Source organism: Coregonus clupeaformis, chromosome 21 (assembly GCF_020615455.1).
Source record: "Coregonus clupeaformis isolate EN_2021a chromosome 21, ASM2061545v1, whole genome shotgun sequence".
NCBI classification, from domain to species: domain Eukaryota; kingdom Metazoa; phylum Chordata; class Actinopteri; order Salmoniformes; family Salmonidae; genus Coregonus; species Coregonus clupeaformis.
Window position 1 is genome coordinate 31,786,641 of NC_059212.1, and position 27,601 is coordinate 31,814,241.

The 27,601-nt window shown below is 41.2% G+C and overlaps 1 protein-coding gene across 3 annotated transcripts; it reads right to left on the reverse strand.

The window, feature by feature from the left end:
- Nucleotides 1–1,141: 1,141 nt before the first annotated feature.
- On the reverse strand, nucleotides 1,142–26,162 carry LOC121535218 (kinesin-like protein KIF2C). Of its 3 annotated transcripts, none has more exons than XM_041842059.1 (22): nucleotides 25,976–26,162; nucleotides 22,566–22,660; nucleotides 22,098–22,181; nucleotides 21,933–21,981; nucleotides 21,810–21,842; nucleotides 19,804–19,935; nucleotides 19,450–19,563; nucleotides 19,139–19,239; nucleotides 18,575–18,670; nucleotides 18,435–18,489; nucleotides 18,167–18,329; nucleotides 17,875–17,965; nucleotides 17,697–17,760; nucleotides 17,165–17,256; nucleotides 16,872–17,014; nucleotides 8,097–8,301; nucleotides 4,897–5,007; nucleotides 4,540–4,607; nucleotides 4,355–4,448; nucleotides 3,433–3,537; nucleotides 1,667–1,760; nucleotides 1,142–1,507 (listed from the first exon to the last, which is right to left on the reverse strand). In XM_041842059.1, the coding sequence occupies exons 1-22, from the start codon at nucleotides 26,034–26,036 to the stop codon at nucleotides 1,431–1,433; spliced, it is 2,127 nt and encodes a 708-aa protein (XP_041697993.1). In that variant the 5' UTR covers nucleotides 26,037–26,162; the 3' UTR covers nucleotides 1,142–1,430. The 3 variants fall into 3 exon arrangements, with proteins under 3 accessions (XP_041697993.1, XP_041697995.1, XP_041697994.1); XM_041842061.1 differs by lacking the exon at nucleotides 25,976–26,162 and adding an exon at nucleotides 24,793–24,811; XM_041842060.1 differs by lacking the exon at nucleotides 21,810–21,842.
- Between the last annotated feature and the right edge of the window lie 1,439 nt (nucleotides 26,163–27,601).

Sequence of the window (27,601 nt, forward strand, 5' to 3'; positions counted from 1 at the left end):
AAAGTAATTAACAATTCAGAAGCAGAAATTATCAGTGTTGTGAAATAGTAGATAAGGGTGAATTAAGGTCTGAAACATGAGCCTATTATCACCTTTTAAAAATGACAAAGATTAAAAGATGTACTGCAACTGCTAGTCTCATATCTGATTGTGTGAAGTAAATGCAGTAGGTTGAGGTTCTCTGTTAATCCACTATACAAATGAATAAACGTGCCTTTATAAAAACTACATTGAACATCACTATAGAGAACATCAGGGCTGTTCCTGATATCGCTGTATTTTACATAACAAAAGTGAACAATATGCTATCAAATGACTGAAGCACACAGCTGAGGGGGAGCAAAAAATTCAATTAAATTCTGAAACCCTGTTCAGCACTAGATGGACATCAAGAATGAGCTATATAACTTTCAACAAGTTGATGTGGCTACGTGCGGTCTGTGTAACAAATTGTTTTCTAGCCGATAAAAAAAAATTAACTCAAAAAGGCAGAGCTGCATGTCATCACAAACAAGGAAATAATAAAAACTGTGCTCGTTAACCATTATTGAGAGTTCAAAGAAAAGTTTGCATTTGCGGTATATACAAGGCCATTGCAAAGTGTTTCACATAGCACTTGCCTGTGAGAATGGGCAGACAAGACTGCTGGTTGGGGGAGGGTTGGTTTGGGAGAAGGGAGGGGAGTACCACCCAGTGAGATGGGGGTGGGGGTTGTGCTCATAGGAAACAGTTGTGCTGCATGCAAGGCCTCACACCATGCTGTGGGGCCACCCAGTTGCCAGCAGAATGCTTATTTTTATCCTTTGGGGAAAATTGTTCAGTGTGATATGTTTATTAGGGCTTTGATATGTCATGTGTCAGCTTTTGCTTGCAGGGTATGTGTATACACAAGTTGGGCTTGTGTATAGTAGAGGTTTGGGGTCAAGGAGGAGGAAGAAAGGGAGGTAAAAAAAAGCCCCCACAGAGTGCTAGGCAGATGTGCACGGGTCATCCTCCAGTGGTCTCTCTGTTGATGTCATGGGGCTAGAATGCAGCTCCATGGTAGGGCATGTATACAAACACAGGAAACACATTTAAACTTCTTGAAGGAAATTAAACAGCATCAGGCAAATGGTTGGTTGATAAATGCAACAAAATAACATACCGGTAAAGACCTTTATTATATTCATAAATCATTTAAATGTTGGACAAATCTCCAGTTTGAATACAAATCAATTTAAAACATGAATTGTTAACATACTTTCATGGACATTTATGGTATGTAGTGAGAGGCTGTTTTCTTTCATTTACCATTAATTAAAGTTAGCGGAAGGGAATTTATGCCCAATTGAACCCTTGCACAATGGTTAATAGTTATTGCATGAGAAAACAACTCCATGAAACTTATTAGAAAAATATGTCCAAGTGAACAAGTTGAGTGGCTGTCCCTCTCAGCAATAACCTGATTTGGGTGACATCCTTGCCAGTCGCTCTCCATCAATGGCAGACTGCAATGCCAGGACTGTGTCTGTAAAAAATAAAAAATAATAATCAGCCAAGGCCAGAGTTAGAAAAGCTAGAGGATGCACTTGGGATCAACCTTGACTTCAGACCTCAGGTTAGGCTGAGAATTTTTGTTGTTGATGGAATTACAAAATGTAGCTGGTTTCTTAACACATCCACACACCCAGTAATTTTCTTGCATAGTCCACAATATCTGTCACCCCAGCCTCAATGTCATATGATGGCATCTCCATTGGCTTGAGAATATTACTGGCTCCCTGTACAACAGAAAACAAGAAAACAAAGACAGTGAACTTAGTCATTCAAAAAAAGTGTCATTACACAGTATCATTTTAACACTACGGTTATTTGTTATTTCCAGTCCAGTTGCAGTGCTTGACATGAACTTATCAGCAACTTGTTCTTTGGACAAGTAGGATAGATTTTTTACTTGTCCGAAAGCTCAAGTCACTTGCCCCCAACCAAAAAGTTGACTGAAAATTGTGTTGTATGATGCAAGGAACCACTACACAGAACAACCTTCATTATTGTCACTGGTGTTGACAATGGAAAGCTGCTGCTCTCTGATCCCATGTATTATATCTCCTGCCGTTGAGGCCTTGAGGAAGGCACTTAACCCCCCCAAAGTAAAACACTGCACTGACAGGCTACTGTATAAAACACGTGGTCCATCAACCCTCCATCTGGAGAGCTACTGGTTGTGCAGGCTTTTTATCCAACCCTGCTTAAACACAGACTCAGCTCATCTGTTGAGCAGCTGATTTGTTTTTTTAGTGGTGTGTTCAAGCAGGGCTGGAGCAAAAGCCTGCACACCCAGTAGCTCTCCTGGATTCTCCAGGAGGAGGGTTGGCCACCCTGCAACATTATTTTACAACGAAGTACTTTTTGTCTTTATAAAAGTACTTAATAAAAGTACTTTGTCTTTATAAAATAATTCCCTCATTCAATGAACTAGTGATCAAATGGCTAATGTGGACGAGGTAGCTAACAAAGACGTTTATCTATTGGTAAGGTTAAAATATTCAGTGTTCATGGGAGATCTTGACAGCATAGGAGATACTTGTCAGTTAGGCTATTCTAAGAATATTTGTTAACTTTGTCAGAATTACATGGCCAGTATTCAATAGAGGAGAACCCTAGCCAATTTTGAGTGCTTGAGAGACTGTTTTAGAACCGCAGTATGCAGCATTGGTTTCATCAACTGTGTGTTGGCCATTTGCAGTTATACACTAGTGCCGGTGAAAAGTTATTTTAAGACATCGGACATGACATTAAAGCATGCTAATAGTTATCTAGCGAGATAGTCAATTCAAAACATTGTGTAGTTTGGCTGGTAATCTAGTTAGTCTGTTGTATGTCATTATTTTACCCGCTGTGCAAAATGTCTCTCTTGCTCTCTCCTCTGGCAACGGCGCACTGGCTCACACACAGGTGATGCACACACCATGACTTTTCCAGGATTTTCATTGCTAACCAAAAATGTGCTATAACTGGGCAAATGACTCACTAGCAATTATCAACAAATGTGCAATTGCGGCTAGGCTGATTTTCATCTCAAAAACGCATCTCACAACTGCATGATTGAAAGACAGCTCATGCCTGTCAATGTAGGCCTACAATAATTACATTCCAATGCGCTCTGCAGAGATTGGGAGGACAGTGAGCAAAACATCGCATCTGGAGGACACTGATCCAATTATGATCGGAGTAGCCTAATTGTTTGATAGTGAATTTTGCATGTTACTTAAAAAAAAATATATACTTGTCCACTCAGACAACTTAAATCTATAATCTGCTTGTCCAAATATTTATTTTACTTGCCCCGGACAAGCGTTAATGTCGAGCCCTGCAGTTGCATCAAATTATATTGCAATTCTAGGTTCAGAATATGTCAGACAAGGAGTCTTTGGGACATAGATATAGGTATACCATCAACTCCTCGTGTACCCTTTCCTCCAGCTCAGAAACCTGGGATATGGCCTCGTACACCTGGGATATGGCCTCGTACACATCGGTCATGGGCACAATGGAGTCCTGCAAAGAAGATCAGAAGTCAATAACATGCCCACTTTAGCACTTGATACTACAGTGGTTCCCAAACTGGGGGGCGCGCCATCTAGGAACTCAGTCCGGCTTTAAAACGTACTCTTGAAAGTTGTAATAGTAGAATGCACAAGGAGCAATTTAGAAATTGGGTAGTGCATCATCAGTTCCTCTTGTCGTGTTAGTCATTGAATACCTTCGAGAGCTATTTATTACTTGTCAGAAATGTCCAGATCAACTAGCCCATGTCAGCTAACTGTGTTTATTTAGGTTTTTTAGCCCACATATATTGTAATGTTTTTGTCACCAAAATATCACATGAATACACATTAGACATGGCAAAATGTATAGAATTAAAAATAAAATTAGCTTTAAACCTGCAAAATTCTCTCCAGCAACAAGAGGGGTGTGAACAGTTTGTGTCATGAACAGTGCTTGTGCCCATAGAAATTGACATGGCGCATGCACGGGGGGGTTGCGGGATGTTCCTCAATGCTGGAAGGGGAGCCCCCCCCGAGTTAAAAAGTGTGGGAACATCTGCTATGACACACTGAAGAACAGGAAGTATCTGGTCTGAATTTTTTTTTTTTTAACAAATGTATGCACTCACTAACTGTAAGTCACTCTGGATAAGAGCATCTGCTAAATGACTAAAATGTAAAAATGTAAAATCTCTTTTAAAAAACTTTATTAGCACAGTCTGTCCCCTGAGGACCAATCAGTGCTAAGCAACTAAACAGGCGAGGAGCATCCTATTCCCTATATAGCACTCTACTTTTGACCAGGGCCCATGGTCTTTTGATCTCACCTCTTCTGATGAAGAGCTGTCCTCAACTTCCATCTCAATCTTCTTGGGAAGATCAGCATCATTCACCTTTGACGTCCCGTTCAGCTCCTTCACTCTATGACAACAAATTTGTTTTACATTTAGGCTTACTACTGGAAAAACAACAAAATAATAAGAATAATATCCATTGATTGTTTTGACGGTACCTGGCTGCATAGCGTAGTGTGTTTACAGTGGAATCGCATGAGGACATTCCAGGAGACACCATTGCAATCTGGAAAATAAGAAAACCAACCAACATTATACCCAATATTAGGTCTACCTTCTAGTAATGTAGAGAGAGGGAAGGTCATTGATGTCTGAAACGTCAATCTTTTAACTTTGCTTAAATAAAACAATGAGTCAAAAAAAATGGTGAGCACCTTTTCCTTTTCAAGAGAGGGGGAACAACCACAGCTTAGCCTGGTCCCAGATCTGTTGGTGCTCTTGACAACTCCATTGCTATCATTATCAAGCACATGTGCCTCTAGAGCTAAAGCCCAAAGAAAGGAGACAAGCCTTACCATGCATGTCCTGGAGTTCTCTCCGATGAAGGAGTCTCGGAGCACCTGTGTCAGCTTGCTCATCCTGAAGGGGATGTGGTGGCTGTCCATCCCCAAGGAGCGAATGCATTCCTACAGGGAGAGGAGGGAGCAAGCAGCGTTAAGACCAGGGGTGTCAAACATACAGATCCCACTAAATCCGGCACGTGGGTGGTTTGGGCCCAAAAATGTAAACATTTGTTTTTTAAATAGAGAAAAACGATCTCAATCGACACTGAAATGACTAAAACCTAGGGATGTGCATCTTTCCCTTTCAAGACAATTCGATACGTACCTAGGTACATAAGCTCCGATACGATGCAGGAACGATTGGTTTGAAATGATTCAGTGCGATTTGGTTTGATTAGAGAACTAATCGATGTGATTCGGTTCGATATGATTCGATGCAGTAACGCATTCATTTTCCATTCCAAATTCAAATCTGCTGATGGAGCTCCTAAACTGGGCCTCCCCGAGCTGGATCTGTCGGAGCTGACTTCTGGGTGTGCGTAAATGATGCATGTCTATGGTGTATATTACTCTATGTAGGCACCTGATCTGAGCCCACTACCACCAAAAAAATGTGAATAGAAGTTTTGTAACATCTTAATCTATTTTCTGACCTATGCATGCTACATTTGGATAGGTTTGGGGTCAGCGGACCGATGTAGTCATATCTTAAAACGTCTGACTCGGGAACGACGCGTATCGGTGAATCGTTACATCCAAACTAAAACCTAATTGTAACTGTGTAGAAATAAATTGACCCACATTTATATAGTATCTTCAGTCATCGAAACGAAAGCTAGACAGTCCAGGAGCATAAAATAATTCCCCAAAAGATGGATAGAGGAAAATCTTTAGCAAAATTGGACAGCAAGGAAATATACTAGAGCCAGATAATTCCACCGAGTCAATAAATGACAGAAAAGGGGAATCTCATGCTTATCTGAACACTTGTGGCCATTATCATGTGTCATTAATTTCACAATGTAAGAAATCAACATTTTAACATTATTGGACAATTGCGCTTTTAGAAGGCAATTTATGAGAATTCAGTGTAATTTTCTTTTACTTTTCCATTTCTCTGCGTAAAACAGTATATATCGGCAGATCTATTGTATCGGAAAGTTGTCCCCCCCAAAAAAAAATCGGACCCCCAAAAAAAATATTGGTCAGGCTCTACTCTGGACCTCGGGGAAGACCGAATGCGGCCTGCAAGGCAAAACGAGTTTGACACCCCTGTTTTAGAGTGAGTGAGTAATGAGCTGCAGCTCACAGCTTGGTTACATTTACAATGAGGGAAAAAATTATTTGATCCCCTGCTGATTTTGTGCGTTTGCCCACTGACAAAGAAATGGTCAGTCTATAATTTTAATGGTAGGTTTATTTGAACAGTGAGAGAAAAGAATAACAAAAAAATCCAGAAAAATGCATGTCAAAAATGTTATAAATTGATTTGCATTTTAAATGAGGGAAATAAGTATTTGACCCCCTCTCAATCAGAAAGATTTCTGGCTCCCAGGTGTCTTTTATACAGGTAACGAGCTGAGATTAGGAGCACACTCTTAAAGGGAGTCCAGCTAATCTCAGTTTGTTACCTGTATAAAAGACACCTGTCCACAGAAACAATCAATCAGATTCCAAACTCTCCACCATGGCCAAGACCAAAGAGCTCTCCAAGGATGTCAGGGACAAGATTGTACACCTAAACAAGGCTGGAATGGGCTACAAGACCATCGCCAAAGCAGCTTGGTGAGAAGGTGACAACAGTTGGTGCGATTATTCGCAAATGGAAGAAACACAAAATAACTGTCAATCTCCCTCGGCCTGGGGCTCCATGCAAGATCTCACCTCGTGGAGTTGCAATGATCATGAGAACGGTGAGGAATCAGCCCAGAACTACACAGGAGGATCTTGTCAATGATCTCAAGGCAGCTGGGACCATAGTCACCAAGAAAACAATTGGTAACACACTACGCCGTGAAGGACTGAAATCCTGCAGCGCCCGCAAGGTCCCCCTGCTCAAGAAAACACATATACATGCCCGTCTGAAGTTTGCCAATGAATATCTGAATGATTCAGAGGAGAACTGGGTAAAAGTGTTGTGGTCAGATGAGACCAAAATGGAGATCTTTGGCATCAACTCAACTCGCCGTGTTTGGAGGAGGAGGAATGCTACCTATGACCCCAAGAACACCATCCCCACCGTCAAACATGGAGGTGGAAACATTATGCTTTGGGGGTGTTTTTCTGCTAAGGGGACAGGACAATTTCACCGCATCAAAAAGACGATGGACGGGGCCATGTACTGTCAAATCTTGGGTGAGAACCTCCTTCCCTCAGCCAGGGCATTGAAAATGGGTCGTGGATGGGTATTCCAGTATGACAATGACCCAAAACACACGGCCAAGACAACAAAGGAGTGGCTCAAGAAGAAGCATATTAAGGTCCTGGAGTGGCCTAGCCAGTCTCCAGAGCTTAATCCCATAGAAAATCTGTGGAGGGAGCTGAAGGTTCGAGTTGCCAAACGTCAGCCTCGAAACCTTAATGACTTGGAGAAGATCTGCAAAGAGGAGTGGGACAAAATCCCTCCTGAGATGTGTGCAAACCTGGTGGCCAACTACAAGAAACGTCTGACCTCTGTGATTGCCAACAAGGGTTTTGCCACCACGTACTAAGTCATGTTTTGCAGAGGGGTCAAATACTTATTTCCCTCATTAAAATGCTAATCAATTTATACATTTTTTTACATGCATTTTTCTGGATTCTGATGTTGTTATTCTGTCTCTCACTGTTCAAATAAACCTACCATTAAAATTATAGACTGATCATTTCTTTGTCAGTGGGCAAACGTACAAATTCAGCAGGGGATCAAATACTCTTTTCCCTCACTGTAGAAAGAATTAGCTCCTCACTGAATATTCTCAAATCATACACATTTAAACTCTTATTTTGAGGTCAAAAGATATTGTTACATTGATACCACTGGTGACATTGCCAACACATTTCTGAAGGGTTTTGCTGTACATACAGGTGGTGTATGCCTGCTATATGATTATATTCACTAGGCACAAAATGGAGGGACTAACTGAACATGTCCAATAAACATTTTCCGTTGCAGAATGTTTTGCTACCACGTGTGCACTAAGCTAGTAGTTGTAGACAGTAGTTGTATTCACCTTGAGAGCGAGCAGGCTGCGGTTGATCTCGGCCGTCTCTACGAGGGTCTGTCTGTCACTGCTGCGAACGTCAATACCCCTCTCGTTCCCCGCCAGGTCCACCAGGGAGAACTTCCCGTGCACCTGCTTCCTCCTCCGCAGGATCACCTGCAGGATGGCGTGGGAGCGAGACGAGTTGGCGTTGGCTGATGTCTGGCCAGAAGTCCTGAGAAAGAGAGGTGTATCAGATCGTTATTCACAAGTTATTCACTACGCTAAAGTTAAGAGATATTGGCAGGGGTGAAAATAAAGTGGTCTGGTACGGCATCCCGGCAAAATAAATAGTGGGGGTACGTTGTACCAGTAAAACATGAGCCCATCAGAATAATGAAAACAAAATGTCAAGAAAACTGTAGTTTATTACACCATTATTTATCATGAAAAATGTGCGAATGGACTTGAAAGGTGGTATAGCCTACGCTCCAAATTGCGATGTGGTTAGACGAGAACATTGACATTTTGCCAAGGCAGAGATGAGTGGCGGAAACCGAACGGGGACAGCAGTGGAGGCATTAATTCTGGCCTAATGACAGTTGACAAATGTCTTTACACTTGGTGTTTTGTGTAACATTTGTCTCTTTCCATTCACCTATTTTTCGGAGGCTTGAAATATGTTGTGAGTGGAGAAACTTGCACGGGTAGCCTAGTAAAGGAGCCCTTTGAAGTGATTGACAATCAGATGAAAACGATGTGACTGGTAATACATTGGTAACACATTTTAAAAGTCAAATGACAAATCTTTATGACTAGGACCACAGAGATGCTATTGAATTAATAGGGATTCTAAATATAACTATGATTAGGCCCCACGGCAGGCCCCGCCCATTAGGCAGGATTAGGCAGCCACCTAGAGCGGCAGTTTGACGAGGGCGGCATTTTCCGAGCTAAACTGACCAAGACGCACCTTCAACAACACATAACACATCACATTATTCTGCCCAAAAACAATGCACCTCCATCAACACTCCATCAAATTAATTTAACATGGGCTAAATGATGTAGCCTACAGTTGAAAGTAGTACCGCATGTGGTTTTTCTGTAGCCCATAGACTGGAGACCACATGTATTACAATGTCATGAGACACTTTTTAAATCATTACCTTATGAGGAGCTAGTGCAGGTGAAAGTCAACTAAAAAGGCAAACATCAGCTTTGGAGCGGATGCAGAATAATCAAACCGAGGTGGACAGCAAATGGTGCTGAAAATAATTCATTTAAACAACCGTCTTCATTTTCATTTTGACTTCACTAACAAGAGGGCTTTGTTGGAGCTTATTTCTTCCTATAAAATAACAAAATGAGGCAGGCCTACCTGTTTGACAGACACAATTATGCTATCCATAAATTTGTCAGTAGCCAAAATCCGCCAATACTATCACCATGCACTCCGTATAGTCTGAGAAGGACTGGGTGTGTTTGGTTAAAACCAGGGCTCAAATTGAGTGAGGGTATACCATACCCTTTCTAAAGAAAAAGGCAAAAAGGATAGGCCTACCAATTGTTAACTTTATATTTATGTATAAATAAAAAGTATCCAGATAATATAAAGTGTATACTTTCTGGGTGATTTAAATATTGACTGGCTTTCATCAGGCTGCCCACTCAAGAGAAAGCTTCAAACCGTAACCAGTGCCTGCAACCTGGTTCAGGTTATCAGTCAACCTACCAGGGTGGTTATAAACAGTACAGTATTGATCATATCTTTACTAATGCTGCAGAGATTTGTTTGAAAGCAGTATCCAAATCCATTGGATGTAGTGATCACAATATAGTAGCCATATCTAGGAAAACCAAAGTTCCAAAGGCTGGGCTGGGCCTAATACAGTGTATAAGAGATCATACAATACGTTTTGTAGTGATTCCTATGTTGTTGATGTAAAGAATATATGTTGGTCCGTGGAGTGTAATGAGGAGCAAACAGACACTGCACTTGACACATTTATGAAATTGCTTAATCCAGTTACTAATAAGCATGCACCCATTTTTTTATTTCACCTTTATTTAACCAGGTAAGCCAGTTGAGAACAAGTTCTCATTTACAACTGCGACCTGGCCAAGATAAAGCAAAGCAGTGCGATAAAAACAACAGAGATACATATGGGGTAAACAAAACAAAGTCAAAAATACAACAGAAAATATATATATACAGTGTGTGCAAATGTAGCAAGTTATGGAGGTAAGGCAATAAATAGGCCATAGTGCAAAATAACAATTTTGTATTAACACTGGAATGATAGTGCAAATGTGCAAGAGATGTGCAAGAGATGATGTGCAAATAGAGATACTGGGGTGCAAATGAGAAAAATAAATAACAATATGGGGATGAGGTAGTTGGGTGGGCTAATTTCAGTTGGGCTGTGTACAGGTGCAGTGATCGGTAAGGTGCTCTGACAACTGATGCTTAAAGTTAGTGAGGGAGATAAGAGTCTCCAGCTTCAGAGATTTTTGCAGTTCGTTCCAGTCATTGGCAGCAGAGAACTGGAAGGCATGGTGGCCAAAGGAGGTGTAGGCTTTGGGGATGACCAGTGAGATATACCTGCTGGAGCGCATACTACGGGTGGGTGTTGCTATGGTGACCAATGAGCTAAGATAAGGCGGGGATTTGCCTAGCAGTGATTTATAGATGACCTGGAGCCAGTGGGTTTGGCGACGAATATGTAGTGAGGACCAGCCAACAAGAGCGTACAGGTCACAGTGGTGGGTAGTATATGGGGCTTTGGTGACAAAACGGATGGCACTGTGATAGACTACATCCAATTTGCTGAGTAGAGTGTTGGAAGCTATTTTGTAAATGACATCGCCAAAGTCAAGGATCGGTAGGATAGTCAGTTTAACGAGGGTATGTTTGGCAGCATGAGTGAAGGAGGCTTTGTTGCGAAATAGGAAGCAGATTCTAGATTTAACTTTGGATTGGAGATGCTTAATGTGAGTCTGGAAGGATAGTTTACGGTCTAACCAGACACCTAGGTATTTGTAGTTGTCCACATACTCTAGGTCAAACCCGCCGAGAGTAGTGATTCTAGTCGGGCGGGCGGGTGCCAGCAGCGTTCGATTGAAGAGCATGCATTTAGTTTTACTTGTGTTTAAGAGCAGTTGGAGGCTACGGAAGGAGTGTTGTATGGCATTGAAGCTCGTTTGGAGGTTTGTTAACACAGTGTCCAATGAAGGGCCAGATGTATACAAAATGGTGTCGTCTGCGTAGAGGTGGATCTGAGAGTCACCAGCAGAGAAAAGAGTCAGCCTGAGAATTGAACCCTGTGGCACCCCCATAGAGACTGCCATAGGTCCAGACAACAGGCCCTCCGATTTGACACATTGAACTCTTATCTGAAAAGTAGTTGGTGAACCAGGCGAGGCAGTCATTTGAGAAACCAAGGCTATTTAGTCTGCCAATAAGAATGCGGTGGTTGACAGAGTTGAAAGCCTTGGCCAGGTCGATGAAGACGGCTGCACAGTACTGTCTATTATCGATCGCGGTTATAATATCGTTTAGGACCTTGAGCGTGGCTGAGGTGCACCCATGACCAGCAAGTTGCAGCGGAGGGTGCAGAGCTGGTGGCCGGGGTAGTGGTAGCCAGGTGGAAAGCACGGCCAGCCGTAGCAAAATGCTTGTTGAAATACTCCATTATTGTAGATTTATCGGTAGTGACAGTGTTTCCTAGCCTCAGTGCAGTGGGCAGCTGGGAGGAGGTGCTCTTATTCTCCATGGACTTTACAGTGTCCCAAAACTTTTTGGAGTTAGTGCTACAGGATGCAAATTTCTGTTTGAAAAAGCTAGCCTTTGCTTGTGTATATTGGTTCCTAACTTCCCTGAAAAGTTGCATATCGCGGGGGCTATTCGATGCTAATGCAGTACGCCACAGGATGTTTTTGTGCTGGTCAAGGGCAGTCAAGTCTGAGGAGAACCAGGGGCTATCTCTGTTCTTAGTTCTGAATTTTTTGAAATGGGGCATGCTTATTTAAGATTGAGAGGAAAGCACTTTTAAAGAAAATGACTAAAAACTTAAATCCCTGTGGATTGATGAGGAATTGAAAGATTGTATGGTTGAGAGGGATGAGGCAAAAGGAATGGCAAATAAGTCTGGCTGCACAACCGATTGGCATGTGACTAAATTGAATAAAAAGAAGAAACACACTATGAAACAAGGATAAATGACATAAATAATGATAGTAAAAAGCTTTGGAGCGCCTTAAAATCAATTTTGGGAAAAAAGGCAAACTCGGCTCCATCATTCATTGAATCAGATTGCTCATTCAATCACAAAACCAACTGCTATTGCCAACTACTTTAATCATTTTTTCATTGGCAAGATCAGCAAACTTAGGCATAACATGCCAGCAACAATTGCTGACACTACACATCCAAGTACACTACCATTCAAAAGTTTGGGGTCACTTAGAAATGTCCTTGTTTTCCATGAAAGCATACATGAAATGAGTTAGAATAGGAAATGTAGTCATTGACAAGGTTAGAAATAATTATTTTTAATTGAAATAATAATTGTGTCCTTCAAACTTTGCTTTCGTCAAAGAATCCTCCATTTGCAGCAATTACAGCCTTGCAGACTTTGGCATTCTAGTTGTCAATTTGTTGAGGTAATCTGAAGAGATTTCACCCCATGCTTCCTGAAGCACCTCCTACAAGTTGGACTGGCTTCATGGGCACTTCTTACGTACCATACGGTCAAGCTGCTCCCACAACAGCTCAATAGGGTTGAGATCCGGTGACTGTGCTGGCCACTTCATTATAGACAGAATACCAGCTGACTACTTCTTCCCTAAATAGTTATTGCATAGTTTGGAGCTGTGCTTTGGGTCATTGTCCTGTTGTAGGAGGAAATTGGCTCCAATCAAGCGCCGTCCACAGGGTATGGGGCATGGCGTTGCAAAATGGAGTGATAGCCTTCCTTCTTCAATATCCCTTTTACCCTGTACAAATCTCCCACTTTACCACCACCAAAGCACCCCCAGACCATCACATTGCCTCCACCATGCTTGACAGATGGCATCAAGCACTCCTCCAGCATCTTTTAATTTGGTCTGCGTCTCACAAATGTTATTCTTTGTGATCCGAACACCTCAAACTTTGATTCGTCTGTCCATAACACTTTTTTCCAATCTTCCTCTGTCCAGTGTCTGTGTTCTTTTGCCCATCTTAATATTTTATTTTTATTGGCCAGTCTGAGATGGGTTTTTTTTTTTTTCAACTCTGCCTAAAAGGTCAGCATCCCGGAGTCGCCTCTTCACTGTTGACGTTGAGACTGGTGTTTTGCGGGTACTATTTAATTAAGCTGACAGTTGAGGACCTGTGAGGCGTCTGTTTCACAAACTCGACACTAATGTATTTGTCCTCTTGCTCAGTTGTGCACCGGGGCCTCCCACTCTTTCTATTCTGGTTAGAGCCAGTTTGCGCTGTTCTGTGAAGGGAGTAGTACACAGCGTTGTAGGAGATCTTCAGTTTCTTGGCAATTTCTCGCATGGAATAGCCTTCATTTCTCAGAACAAGAACAGACTGACGAGTTTCAGAAGAAAGTTCTTTGTTTCTGGCCATTTTGAGCCTGTAATCGAACCAACAATTGCTGATGCTCCAGATACTCAACTAGTCTCAAGAAGGCCAGTTTTATTTCTTCTTTAAAATCAGCACAACAGTTTTCAGCTGTGCTAACATAATTGCAAAAGGGTTTTCTAATGATCAATTAGCCTTTTAAAATGATAAATTTGGATTAGCAAACACAACGTGCCATTGGAACACAGGACTGATGGTTGCTGATGAATGGGCCTCTGTACGCCTATGTAGATATTCCATTACAATTCAGCCGTTTCCAACTACAATAGCCATTTACAACATTAACAATGTCTACACTGTATTTCTGATCAATTTTATGTTATTTTAAAAAGGACAAAAAAAATAGCTTCTCTTTCGAAAACAAGGACATTTCTAAGTGACCCCAAACTTTTGAACGGTAGTATATATCTGACCAAATTATGAAAGACAAGCATTGTAATTTGGAATTCCGTAAAGTGAGTGTGGAAGAGGTGAACAAATTGTTGTTGTCTATTAACAATGACAAGCCACCGGGGTCTGAGAACTTGGATGGAAAATTGCTGAGGATAATAGCGGACGATATTGCCACTCCTATTTGCTATATTTTCAATTTAAGCCTACTAGAATGGGTGTGCTCCCAGGCTTGGAGGGAAGCAAAAGTCATTCCACTACCTAAGAACACTAAAGCACTCTTTACTGGCTCAAACAGCCGACCAGTTAGCCTGTTACCAACCCTTAGTAAACTATCGGAAAAAACCTGTTTGACCAGATACAATGCTATTTGACTGTAAACAAATTGACAAACTTTCAGCATGCTTATAGAGAAGGACATTCAACAAGCACAGCACTTACACAAATTACTGATGATTGGCTGAGAGAAATTGATGATAAAAAAAATTGTGGGGGCTGTTTTGTTAGACTTCAGTGCAGCTTTTGACATTATCGATCAAAATCTGCTGCTGCTGGAAAAACGTATGTGTTATGGCTTTACACCCCCTGCTATATTGTGGACAAAGAGTTACTTGTCTAACAGAACACAGAGGGTGTGCTTTAATGGAAGCCTCTCAAACATAATCCAGGTAGAATCAGGAATTCCCCAGGGCAGCTGTCTAGGCCCCTTGCTTTTTTCCATCTTTACTAACGACATGCCACTGGCTTTGAGTAAAGCCAGTGTGTCTATGTATGCGGATGACTCAACACTATACACATCAGCTACTACAGCAACACTTAACAAAGAGTTGAAGTTAGTTTCGGAATGGGTGGCAAGGAATAAGTTAGTCCTGAATATTTCCAGAACTAAAAGCATTGTATTTGGGTCAAATCATTCACTAAACCCTAAACTTCAACTACATCTCGTAATGAATAATGTGGAAATTGAATAAGTTGAGGTGACTAAACTGCTGGAGTAACCCTGGATTGTAGACTGTCATGGTCAAGGCATATTGATACAACAGTAGCTAAGACGGGGAGAAGTATGTCCATAATTAAGCGCTGCTCTGCCTTCTTAACAACACTATCAACAAGGCAGGTCCTACAGGCCCTAGTTTTGTCGCACCTAGACTATTGTTCAGTAGTGTGGTCAGGTGCAACAAAGAGGGACTAGGGAAAATTGCAGTTGGCTCAGAACAGAGCAGCACGGCTGGCCCTTAAAAGTACACGGAGAGCTAACATTAATGACATGCATGTCAGTCTCTCCTGGCTCAGTGTGGAAGAGAGATTGACTTCATCACTGCTTGTTTTTGTAAGAGGTGTCGACAAGCTGAATGTACCGAGCTGTCTGTTTGGAATACTGGCACACAGCTCGGACACCCATGCATACCCCACAAGACATGCCACCAGAGGTCTCTTCACAGTCCCCAAGTCCAGAACAGACTATGGGAGGCGCACAGTACTACATAGAGCCATGACTACATGGTACTCTATACCACATCAGGTAACTGATGCAAGCAGTAGAATCAGATTGAAAAAAAAACCAGGTAAAAATACACCTTATGGAACAACGGGGACTGTGATGCAACACAAACATAGACACATGCATACAAACACACGATAACATACGCACTATACACACGTACACATGGATTGTGTTATAGATGTGGTAGTAGAGTAGAGGCCTGAGGGCATACACTTAATATGTTGTGAAATCTGTTATGAATGTATTGTAAATGTATAACTGCCTTAATTTTGCTGAACCCCAGGAAGAGTAGCTGCTGCCTTGACAGCAGCTAATGGGGATCCATAATAAAATACAAAAGTGTTCTATAACAATGCTTAAATCCGTGATGCATTATGCTAGACAGAAGCTTTAAAACCAAAGATGTGACTGATGCATATGGGGATATATTGATTAGTTTCTATGACATTCTGAAGCTGAGCTGCGGGATTCAATATTTGAGACAAAAATGTGACTTATCTTTTGTCCCTATTAATTGAGCTTTCCACTTTCTGAGAAAAGATGTTTAAATGATTTAAGATTTTATCAGTGTAATCAGATTGAAAATATTATGATATGTTATTGATATTTAAGTGATTTATATAGCCTACTAACCAGATGTGTTAAAAGTTGTTTAAATTTGTAGCACAGGCATATGAATTGGGCTACAATTATGTTGTTCTGCCAACTATTAGGTGAGAAAAAAAATAGGCCCAATGCCAAACCTACTGCCGGCCCTGCTGTAGCCTACACTATTATAGTTTAGCTAGGAGGATAGGAGGGGGGCCGCAATGCCACGATACATTTTTTGGTGCACACACAGGAGGTCCCGTACCAGGAAGAAATTACATCTACTTTCACCCTGGATATTGGTCAGTCTGGAGACAGGAAAACGCCCACCTGGGTTGGCGGAGTAGAACACTTAGAGAAAAGATGAGCAGCGCTCCAATGCCAGTGTGCTGCTTTTCTTTCCTCTTCTGAGAAAGATATTGGGCCCATATTTGTCAAAAAAAACAACCAAGAACACAACACATATGGTTGACAAAGTCAGGAGAGAAAGACAAGGGGCCTGTTCAGGAGGGTGCAATGTTACAGAACATTCAGATAGAAATGTATAATGTAGAACAGATATGATTGTCTATCAAGTAGAATAGGTAGTAATGTCAACCATATTCATTACACTTCTATCTGTAAAGTTCTGAGCGTTTCACCTCACTGAACACACCCTGGTTAGAGTAAAAAAATAAAAAATGTGTACCTGCATGCACTGCCCATCTCAATCATCTTGATGACGTCTTCAGCACACGACACGTACATCTCCTGCAGGCCGACCACCTGGACCTGTTGTTTCTCATCCTCTAGCACTCTCAGCTTGGCCTTCTTGTTCAGCAAATCAAATACCTGAGGAGAGTAAGCAAGTGTGTTAGCAAAATGTCAAATTAGTCTTCTCTAAACTTTTGTCCTATTATCATGGATTCTCCACCAACAAAACATGTCAACCATCCAAACCACCAAGCTGCTTGAGGAGCACTATGAGCGTTTCCTTCGCACCATGCTGTTGTAGATCTCAAAGAAGGTCACATAGGGACACAGGTCCAGACTGGAATATCTCCTCTGCTTCAGGAGGGCGAACACATCCTGAGCTGAAGAACAAAGAGGAACAAGGAGTTACAAGACACTGAAAGACATCATGGAAGTATGGCCTAAGTAAAGGTTATTTACATAACCTTCACGTACATAACCTTTTTCTTTGCATCTAATATGTGAGGTGGACAGATCTATTCCTTAGTACTGATCTCAGAAATATCTAGGACTATCCAAATATTTCCAAATCAAATACTTTTATTGCTCGCTTAAACAGTTTAGTAGATGTTATAGCGGGTGCAGCGAAATGCTTGTGGTTCTAGCTCCTAACAGTGCAGTAAAAAGGTAAGACAAGTACCAAAAAATAAATAAACAAAGCACTCATGTCTTAAACATTTGAACCGGAGACCGATGCGTATCGGTGAATCATTACATCCCTAATAACTTAAGCTAAAAATGTAATGTTGTTGAAGCCAATGGCAAGTAGACAATGAATTACCTGCCATGGCATAGATCCCTTTGGCGCTGTTCTGGCTCTTCCCTGAAAAATCTCCTCCCATTGTCTGAATAGGGTAAAAGATAGGTACAAACTTTACATGACATGTTAAAAAAAATCTGGTGGATTTTAAGACAAAACTGCTATAGTGTCAGCCTGTCAGGTAAAGGGAAAGACTTACGTGAGTTTTACCACTTCCAGTTTGTCCGTAAGCAAAACAAGTTGCCATCCCTCCGTCAAAGATGGTCTGGACAAGAGGCTTGGCAGTGAACCTACCAGTGAAAAATATTGGTATATAACCATCTTGCGAAAACAGTAATGATGATACAACCAACAAACGTCATACAAGAGAACATACTTGCAAAGGGTATTTGAACAGAAAGTTTTTATTTTTTTATCAGTAAATTGTAAAATAACCCTGATAGAGAAAAACTGAACACAATATTGTTTAGAAATCAATAAAATGTGAATACCTGTACACTAAGTCATTGGTGGATGACTCGTCAAAGGAGTAGTCAAAATGGAAGACCTGGTTGTCAAGGTACTTTGTCAGATCCACTTTCTGCTTGGCCTCATGAAGGAGCATCGTTCCATTACCAGGGATAGACACCACATCAATCTCTTTCTTAGTCACCTCTAAGTCAACCACACATAGAAAGTCAACATTAAAGAGGACTTGAGAAGCAGGTTGGTGGATACAGGTAAGTCAGATAAGTCTTAGTTTGGTCAGTTAAAAGTAACCTTTATTGTTGAGAGGACGCTTGCGAACGCACACACAGATTCTATGAGCTTCAACCTGTGGACCAAAAAGAACATTACATATCTGATAAACACTAGTTATGAATAGCCTTCCACATTTCAACACTTGTCCTCCATCTTACCGTATCAGATGGAGATAAAGGAAGTACTTCCAAGGTCTCTCTGAACTCTTCAATCATCTGGTAAAACTGCTTGTTCGGTCGGTTTGAGTCTTCAAACTACAGGGAACAGAAATACATGTATTGGAGAAAGTGATGGGTAGTAGTATTAAATATTGCCAATACATTAGTAAAGGCTTTTACTGTGTTCTCAGCTTCAAATGAAAATAAAAGGGGAAATTGACAGTAAGTCCGATATACCTACTAGTATGCATCTACAAAAAGATGAATTAACACAGGACATGGGCCAGTAGTACCAGGTAAACAAACAAACAGTGGCCGTGTCCGAATACCCATACTAGAGTACTACATACTTAAACTGCATACTCATTTCGGTGTTTGATCTAGTAGAATTCACTCGTCTTTTCCAACTCACGTGTTTGACAACAGCTGATAATCAGATAAATTGACGCGCTCTACCAAAATTAACAAATGGCGGGAGTCAACGCGAGATTTCACATACTATTTAGTACACTAATATGGGTATTCAGACACGACCACTGTCTCATTTGTGATCAATTCTCTTACTTTTCCTTTCTTGGGCACCATGTCAGAGCTCTTGACTGCATGGGACAATCTTTTGTACACTGGTTTGCTCATGTCTTGGGGTAGCACTGATCTCCGTCTGTCTGAAAGAGTGAAGATATCTAATGAGATGAAGATACTCAAAGATAGCAGGGCATCTCAGACTAGGATCTAGGTCTATTTAATCTTATTCATTGTGATCTATAAGGCTAAACTGATCCTAGATCAGAACTCCTCTTCCGAGGCAATTAAAAAATACAGGCCCAGGGCGATAAACATAGTGATGTGTGTGACTCAAAGTTCCTAAAGCTCACTTGAGGTGACTGAGGAGACACTCTTGGCCTCATTCTCCTTTAGGTCCTCGTTGACTGGAGGCAGGACAGCAGTCTGTCTCTGATTGTTCCTCTTCCCCTCTCGGTTGGGCACACCTGGAAAATGAAGCAGGATGACAAAGGTGAATATCAAGAGGTCTCCGAGTCACTGAGTGAAGCATTCAGTGGGTAATGGGATAAATTATGCCAGTATGTTTATGCCATCATGCCAACTCCTTCTCACGCCAAACAAAGGCTTGACAATGACTGCAATGGAGTTGCCAAGAGCACAAACAGATCTGGGACCAGGCTATAGGTGAAAGGCAATACATCAGAAATCATAGATGCACCCCCCACCTGAAGCTTTGAGGACAGAGGGAGGATACTCTGAAGACAGGGAGTCATGCTTAGTCTTAGAAGCAGGCTCAGAGACAGGAGCAGGGGTCTGGAACAAGCATGTCTGCCGTGTAGACTTTCTTGGAAGTGGAACTGAGAGGAAAGGTGTACATTTAGCACATTTACCACTATAGTTAAATGAAGTAGCTTTGGTGTGATTAATAACTCCTGTTCATCATCCTACTGATCCCAACACTAGACACCAAACCATAGAAATATAATGATTTATATGTAGTCCTACTAAACAGCTGGCCAGCTCCTTCATACCACCACTAATAATCAGTGTTCAATTTTAGTTGGGTGAATCTGGCATGCCATAATCAATGAGAATTGCAGCAAATACATTACTTTTGATTTCAACATAAGCTGTAAAACAGAGATGAAGCAGAAACAGTGCCGTGTTAAAAAGAGAAAAGCAGACAGTAGCTTTGGGAACCATTTTAGTGCTTTTAGAAGGAGTTGTGGTGTGTTTGTGGAAACAACCAAGAACACCTAACTACTAGTATGTTAAGAAATAAGATCAATTTCACTAGAAAGAGTGCTAGTACCCTTAAGCAAACTGCCTAGGGTCAATTTACCGTATAAATATGTCTATATAGTTTGAATATTTTGGAACCCATCACATAAGGAACCTTTTGTCACAAAATGGCATTCTATACTGAACAAAAATATAAACGCAATATGTAAAGTGTTGGTTTCATGAGCTGAAATAAAAGATCCCAGAAATGTTCCATATGCACATTTTATTAAAATGTTTTCATACGCACAATTTTGTGCAGAAATGTGTTTACATCCCTGTTAGTGAGCATTTCTCCTTTGCCAAGATAATCCATCTACCTGACAGGTGTGGCACATCAAGAAGCTGATTAAACAGCATGATCATTACACAGGTGCACCCTGTGCTGGGGACAATAAAAGGCCCCTCTAAAATGTGCAGTTTGTCACACAACAATGCCACAGATGTCTCAACTTGAGGGAGCGTGCATTTGGCATGCCGACTGCAGAAATGTCCACCAGAGCTGTTGCCAAATAATTGAATGTTCATTTCTCTACCATAAGCTGCCTACAGCATTTTAGAGAATTTGGCAGTACGTCCAACCGGTGTCACAACCGTAGACCACGCCAGCACATTCTGCTTCTTTGCCGAGATAAGCCACCCGGACAGCTCATGAAACTGAGGAGTATTTCGTCTGAAATAAAGGCCTTTTGTGGCAGAAAAATATTCTGATTGGCTGGGCCTGGCTCCCCAGTGGATGGGCCATGGCTGTGCCCCTGCCCAGTCATGTGAAATCAATAGATTAGGACCTAATGAATTTATTTCAATTGACTGATTTCCTAATATGAACTGTAACTCAGTAAAATCGTTGAAATTGTTGCATGTTGCGTTTATATTTTTGTTCAGTATAGTAGGAAACAGTATAGTTTACAGGTAACTGTCAAAATAGATGAAACACCAACAAATTGTCTTAATAGAGCGTTGGGCCCCCATGAGACGCCAGAACAGCTTCAATGCCCTTTGGCATAGATTCTACAAGTGTCTGGAACTATTGGAAAACTATTTGCATTCTAGTTGAAACAGTATAGTATACTCTACATTAGTTAATCAATGAGTAAAGTTATTGTGCACCAGTAAGTAAAGATAAGAGTAAAATGATTGTGCACCTGAAGATGGAGTCACATAATGGCCTGTATCTTCAAATCAAGGTATAAGGCTGCCCACAGGCAGCCCCATTCTGATATTTTGCCCAATTATTGGCAAGAAATCTGATCTGATTGGTCAAAAGACAAATTAGTGACTGAAGATCTGATTGGTCAAAAGACCAATTAGTGGCAGAAGATCAGAATTGGGTTGCCTGTGTAAACAGCCTAAGTGTGCAGGGAAATAGGCCTATATGATGTGATTCCATCTCATATAAAGTGATTTAGCATTTGATTTGCTTTGAGAAGAACATGCATTGTATGCAAACCTGTCTCCTCAGGAGGACCCGCTGGAGCAGAAGCTTATGAAGGAAATATCCATAATTAACCATCACACACACCAATGAAACACACACTTCTAAGACATACTAGAACTAGGCAAAATCACTTACGAATGGAAGGAGCAGGGATCCTGGATGAACGGAGACGGCTTTCATATTTCTGGAGAAAATAAAATCACACATGTAAACATTGCTCCTGATGTTAGGACCACAAACTTTCAAATTGAATGCACTTTGAACCTCAAGTTCCTAGGCCCATCCCTAGAGTATGCTTACCTTCTCTGGAGGAGCAGGTGTACTAGTTGGTTTCATGTGCTCAAAAAGTGCTTCGTTCAGGGGCCATAATTCATTCATTTCGAGCTAAAGAGCAGGAATAGTATGTCAACAATCACCAGTTTCAGTTGACAAGACTTACAGCGCATAGCTAGATCTATGAAAGATGCAACTATTGCCATCCGGATCACTTGAGTCCATAACAAAAACATCCATTAGTATTTTGTTAATTATTGCACTGTTGATATGGTCGCAAGAAATTGTGCATGTCAGCAGTAAAGTTCTCAAGATGGAGCACTTCTGGTACAAAGCAAAAAGTGTGACGATGCAAAATGCATAATCATGACACTTGTTGAATTGTACTCTAACATAACGGACTAAACTCCACGGTGAAGGAAGTTCACCACGGAGTGGCGTTTAGTCCAATATCTGTAACATAGATAAGGCACTTGTCTCTCTCGAGCTACTTACCTCTTTTCCCCTGCATACAGATTTCTCAAACCATTCAACCATCACAGTTCTCTTTGTGGAATCCACAGATTTGACGTTTGCAGGATGCACTCGCCCTGTAAAGACATTTAGAAGTCAGTAATATCATGTAAATTACACCCCGTTAGCTAGGCCACAGCAATGCCCTGGACCAGAGCTACAATGCCTTCAGAAAGTATTCACACCCCTTGACTTTTTCTATATTTTGTTGTGTTACAGCCTGAATTTTAAATTGATTAAATGGAGATGTTCTCTCACTGGCCTACACACAATACCCCCTAATTTCAAAGTGTAATTATGTTCTTACAATTTTTTACAAATTCCTTAAAAATGAAAGGCTGAAACATCGAGTCAATAAGTATTCAACCCCTTATGGCAAGCCTAAATAAATTCAGGAGTAATAATGTGCTTAACAAGTCACATAATAAGTTGCATGGACTCACTTTGTGGAATAGTGTTTAACGTGATTTTTGAATGACTACCTCATCTCTGTAACCCACACATACAATGATGTGTAAGGTCCCTCAGTTGAGCAGTGAATTTCAAACACAGTTTCAACCACAAAGACCAGGGAGGTTTTCTAATGCCTCTCAAAGAAGGGCACCTATTGGTAGATGGGTAAAAATAAAAAAAGCAGACATATCTCTTTGAGCCTGGTGAAGTTATTAATTACACTTTGGATGGTGTATCAATACACCCAGTCACTACAAAGATGCAGGCGTTCTTCCTAATTCAGTTGCTGGAGAGGAAGGAAACAGCTCAGGGATTTCACCATGAGGCCAATGGTGACTTTAAAGCAATTACAGAGTTTAATGGCATTAAAAACTGTAATATCTTATGTTTCGCCGAGTGTGGCTGAACGACGACATGGATAACATACAGCTGGCAGGATTTTCGGTGCATCGGCAAGATAGAACAGCTGCCTCCTGTAAGACAAGGGGTGGCAGTCTGTGTATATTGGTAAATAACAGCTGGTGCAAGAAATCTAACATTAAGGAAGTCTCAAGATTTTGCTCGCCTGAGCTAGAGTATCTCATGATAAGCTGTAGACCACACTATTTACCAAGAGAGTCAATCTATATTTTTCGTAGCTGTCTATTTACCACCACAAACCGATGCTGGCACTAAGACCGCACTCAACGAGCTGTATAAGGCCATAAGCAAACAAGAAAATGCTCATCCAGAGGTGGCGCTCCTAGTGGCCGGGGACTTTAATGCATGGGAAACTTAAACCTAATTTCTACCAGAATGTTAAATGTGCAACCAGAGGAGAGAAAAAAATTAAAACTCTAGACCACCTTTACTCCACACACAGAGACGCATACAAAACTCACCCTCCATTTGGCAAATCTAACCATAATTCTATCCTCACGATTCCTGCTTACAAGCAAAAACTAAAGCAGGAAGTACCAGTGACTCGCTCAATACGGAAGTGGTCAGATGACGCAGATGCTAAGCTCAGGACTGTTTTGCTAGCAGAGACTGGAATATGTTCCGGGATTCTTTCGATAGCATTGAGGAGTACACCACATCAGTCACTGGCTTCATGAATAAGTGCATCGATGATGTCGTCCCCACAGTGACCGTACGTACATACCCCAACCAGAAGCCATGGATTACAGGAAACATCCGCACTGAGCGAAAGGGTAGAGCTGCCGCTTTCAAGGAGCGGGACTCTAACCCGGACACCTATAAGAAATCCCGCTATGACCTCCGACAAACCATCAAACTGGCAAAGCGTCAATACAGGACCAAGATTGAATCGTACTACACCGGCTCCGCTGACATTTTCAACCTGGTTCTAATCCCAGAGCCGACTAGGTGAAAAATCTGTTGATGTGCCCTTAAGCAAGGCACTTAACACTAATTGCTCTGGATAAGAGCGTCTGCTAAATGACTAAAATATGTATATATTCTTAAATTCCATTCCTTACTTAGATTTGTGTGTATATGTGAAATTGTTAGATATTACTGCACTGTAGGAGCTAGAAGTACAAGCATTTCGCTACACTCGCAATAACATCTGCTAAACACATGCATGTGACAAATACAATTTCATTTGATATCATGTTGAAACACGAGGTGATGGCGGCGGATGAATGGCACGACAATGGGCCTCAGGATCCCGTCACAGTATCTCTGTGCATTCAAATTGCCATCGAATAAAATGCAATTGTGTTCGTTGTCCATAGCTTATGCCTGCCCATACCATAACTAAACCATGGTGCACTCTGTTCACAATGTTGACATCAGCAAACCGCTCGCCCACACAACACCATACACTTTGTCTGCCATCTGCCCGGTACAGTTGAAACCGGGATTCATCCGTGTAGAGCACACTTCTCCAGCGTGCCAGTGGCCATCGAAGGTGAGCATTTGCCCATTGAAGTCGGTTACGACACCAAACTGATGTCAGGTCAAGACCCTGGTGAGGACGACGAGGACGCAGATGAGCTTCCCTGAGACAGTTTGTGCAGAAATTCTTGTTTAGGTGGCTAGTCTTAGACGATCCCGCAGGTGAAGAAGTCGAATGTGGAGGTCCTGGGCTGGCGTGGTTACACGTGGTCTGCGGTTGTGAGGCCGGTTGGACGTATTGACAAATTCTCTGAAACGACATGGGAGGCGGCTTATGGTAGAGAAATTAACATTACATTCTCTGGCAACAGCTCTGGTGGACATTCCTGCAGTCAGCATGCCAATTGCACGCTCCCTCAAACCTTGAGACATCTGTGGCATTGTGTTGTGTGACAAAGCTGCACATTTTAGAGTGGCCTTTTATTGTCCCCAGCACAAGGTGCACCTGTGTAATGATCATGCTTTTTAAATCAGCTTCTTGATATCCCACACCTGTCAGGTGGATGGATTATCTTGGCAAAGGAGAAATGCTCACTAACATGGATGTAAACACATTTGTGCACAACATTTGAGAGAAATAAGCTTTCTGTGCACATGGAAAATGCCTGGGATCTTATTTCAGCTCATGAAACATGGGACCAACACTTTACATGTTGCAATTATTTTTGTTTAGTGTAACGTTAGGTCACCTAACTTTAGTACTACAACGGCCATAACTAGTAAAAACAAATCAAAAAATTGCTTAATTATCCTATATAGTTAGTTATGCCTACTAGCAGCTAATCAACACCACAACGTTAACCACGCATGCACCAATAACAATGCCTTTTTCGATTGTAACTTATTAACGTAGAACTTAATGACATGCGTTAAAGTTACTGTGTATTACAACAAATAAGTGCTAACGTTACATAGCTAAGTAATGTTCATATTAGCTATGTAAATAATTTGGGAGGCAAATCTGGCTAACTGTAACACTAACAAGTTAAATAAACAAAGCTAGCTAACAATTCCTTTAGCTAGCTAAATTAGCTTACCGTCGCTTCGTTGGATGTTGACTGATAGCCCAACAAGAAGATTCGACATAGTTGAATCCATGTTAATGCGTCAGCTCACTTGCCAAGTTTTTAAAAGTTATTTACATCCAACCTAGCTGGCTACAGGCAAGCACCAAACAAATCCCAATCAACCGCCAAAGGTTCGAAAGTCCTTTCTCGTCAGCGGATGAAGTAGAAAAGGGAGATGCTGATTGGTCAGAAGCAAGGGCGTTTTCAAAGGCTGTCAATCAGAAAAGGTAGCCAGATAGCTATAGCTATGTGGAATTATTTTATTTTGTAGAAAGCTTAGTGAGTATAACCAATAACGATACATTCGAACGAATATAGTTTGGACATTGTGAAACATTGTTTGCATTTTCTGTTTTAAATACGGGTATATGATGCAATGCCATACATAACCACAGTGTGGCAGTAGCTAGCTACCACTTTGGAACCTCTGTAGCTACCAATTGCATGGCAGGTTTGTTTGGAACCTCAGAAATTTGAGTCAAATCAGCTATTTGTTACTTTGACTCATTGCAAAGACACTTATTACTTTCTTATTATGTTAGTGTAATACGTGCCTAGGCCTACAGTCTTGAATGTAAAATGTAATGTAAATGAGCTTGATACTCTCCATCTTGATACTCCCAGCCCTGCTTGACCCCCCAAATGTTCTTGGGACCTGCCTTATGAGGACATCATTACCTTTTTCAGTATGAATGGAGGGTAGTTACTTTATCTGCCATTTGATCCAGTTGTTTGGGATAATACAGCCATTTTGTTGGGCAATATGGTCAAACTAAAGTGCCACAGTTTGATCTCTCCTTCATTTGTGGGTGGCTTTGAAAAAATAACTAGCCTAATCCATACCTAAAAAGTGATTATAAAAAACGATTTACCAATACAGAATGGCCAGGTTACAAACCATGAAAACATATTTCCCCTGAGATCAACTAACTGTGGATGATAACCTTATGAGTCTAGATTAGAGGTAGATTAGACAAAACCGAACCTGGCTAGAATAGACATAATGAGTTTTCTCTGTCAGACCCTCACTGACATGAGTTACAGTATTAGGAGGGTGTGTTTACTTCATTGAGCTCAATGAGCTGTGATGATTTTGTAAACAAAGTTAGTGCAGGTGATTGCAAATGTGTCTAATAAAAACATTGCATGCAACCTCCCAACTTATTAATGCATTACTTTTATTGTCAGAAATCACTGAATTCCATGTCTGCAGCTGTACCCAGATAGCCTATGATGCTCATATAACATGAACTTGATACAATGTATTTATGGCTAGTATAGCTCAGTATGACGCTCAACCGCTCTGATCATTGAAGCCCATGCTCTCTCCTGCAAACCAAATTTAATGAATACACAAAGAAATAACATGAGGGTGATGGATCTAATAATCAACAAAAGAAGCCCTGTTTTACTCCTCGCCGTTCATAAAATGAATGATTATGACTGTAAACAAAGTAAATTCCATTTATGTTACAGTAGATTAGTCTATAGATTACGTCTGAGCTGTAGATGTGTGTGTGATCTGTAACTCAGTCACAGGCAAATATTTACACTGCTTCTGTGTGTGAGAGCACAGGGAGTCTGACAGGATGTGCC

Coding starts and splice junctions, on each gene's coding strand:
- LOC121535218 (XM_041842059.1), bottom strand. CDS start 26,036: ATGGATTCAACTATGTCGAATCTTCTTGTTGGGCTATCAGTCAACATC. Junction 22,182..22,565: donor CTGTATGCAGGGGAAAAGAG/GTAAGTAGCTCG, acceptor CCTGCTCTTTAG/CTCGAAATGAATGAATTATG. Junction 19,240..19,449: donor TGTCTCCTCAGTCACCTCAA/GTGAGCTTTAGG, acceptor TCACTCTTTCAG/ACAGACGGAGATCAGTGCTA.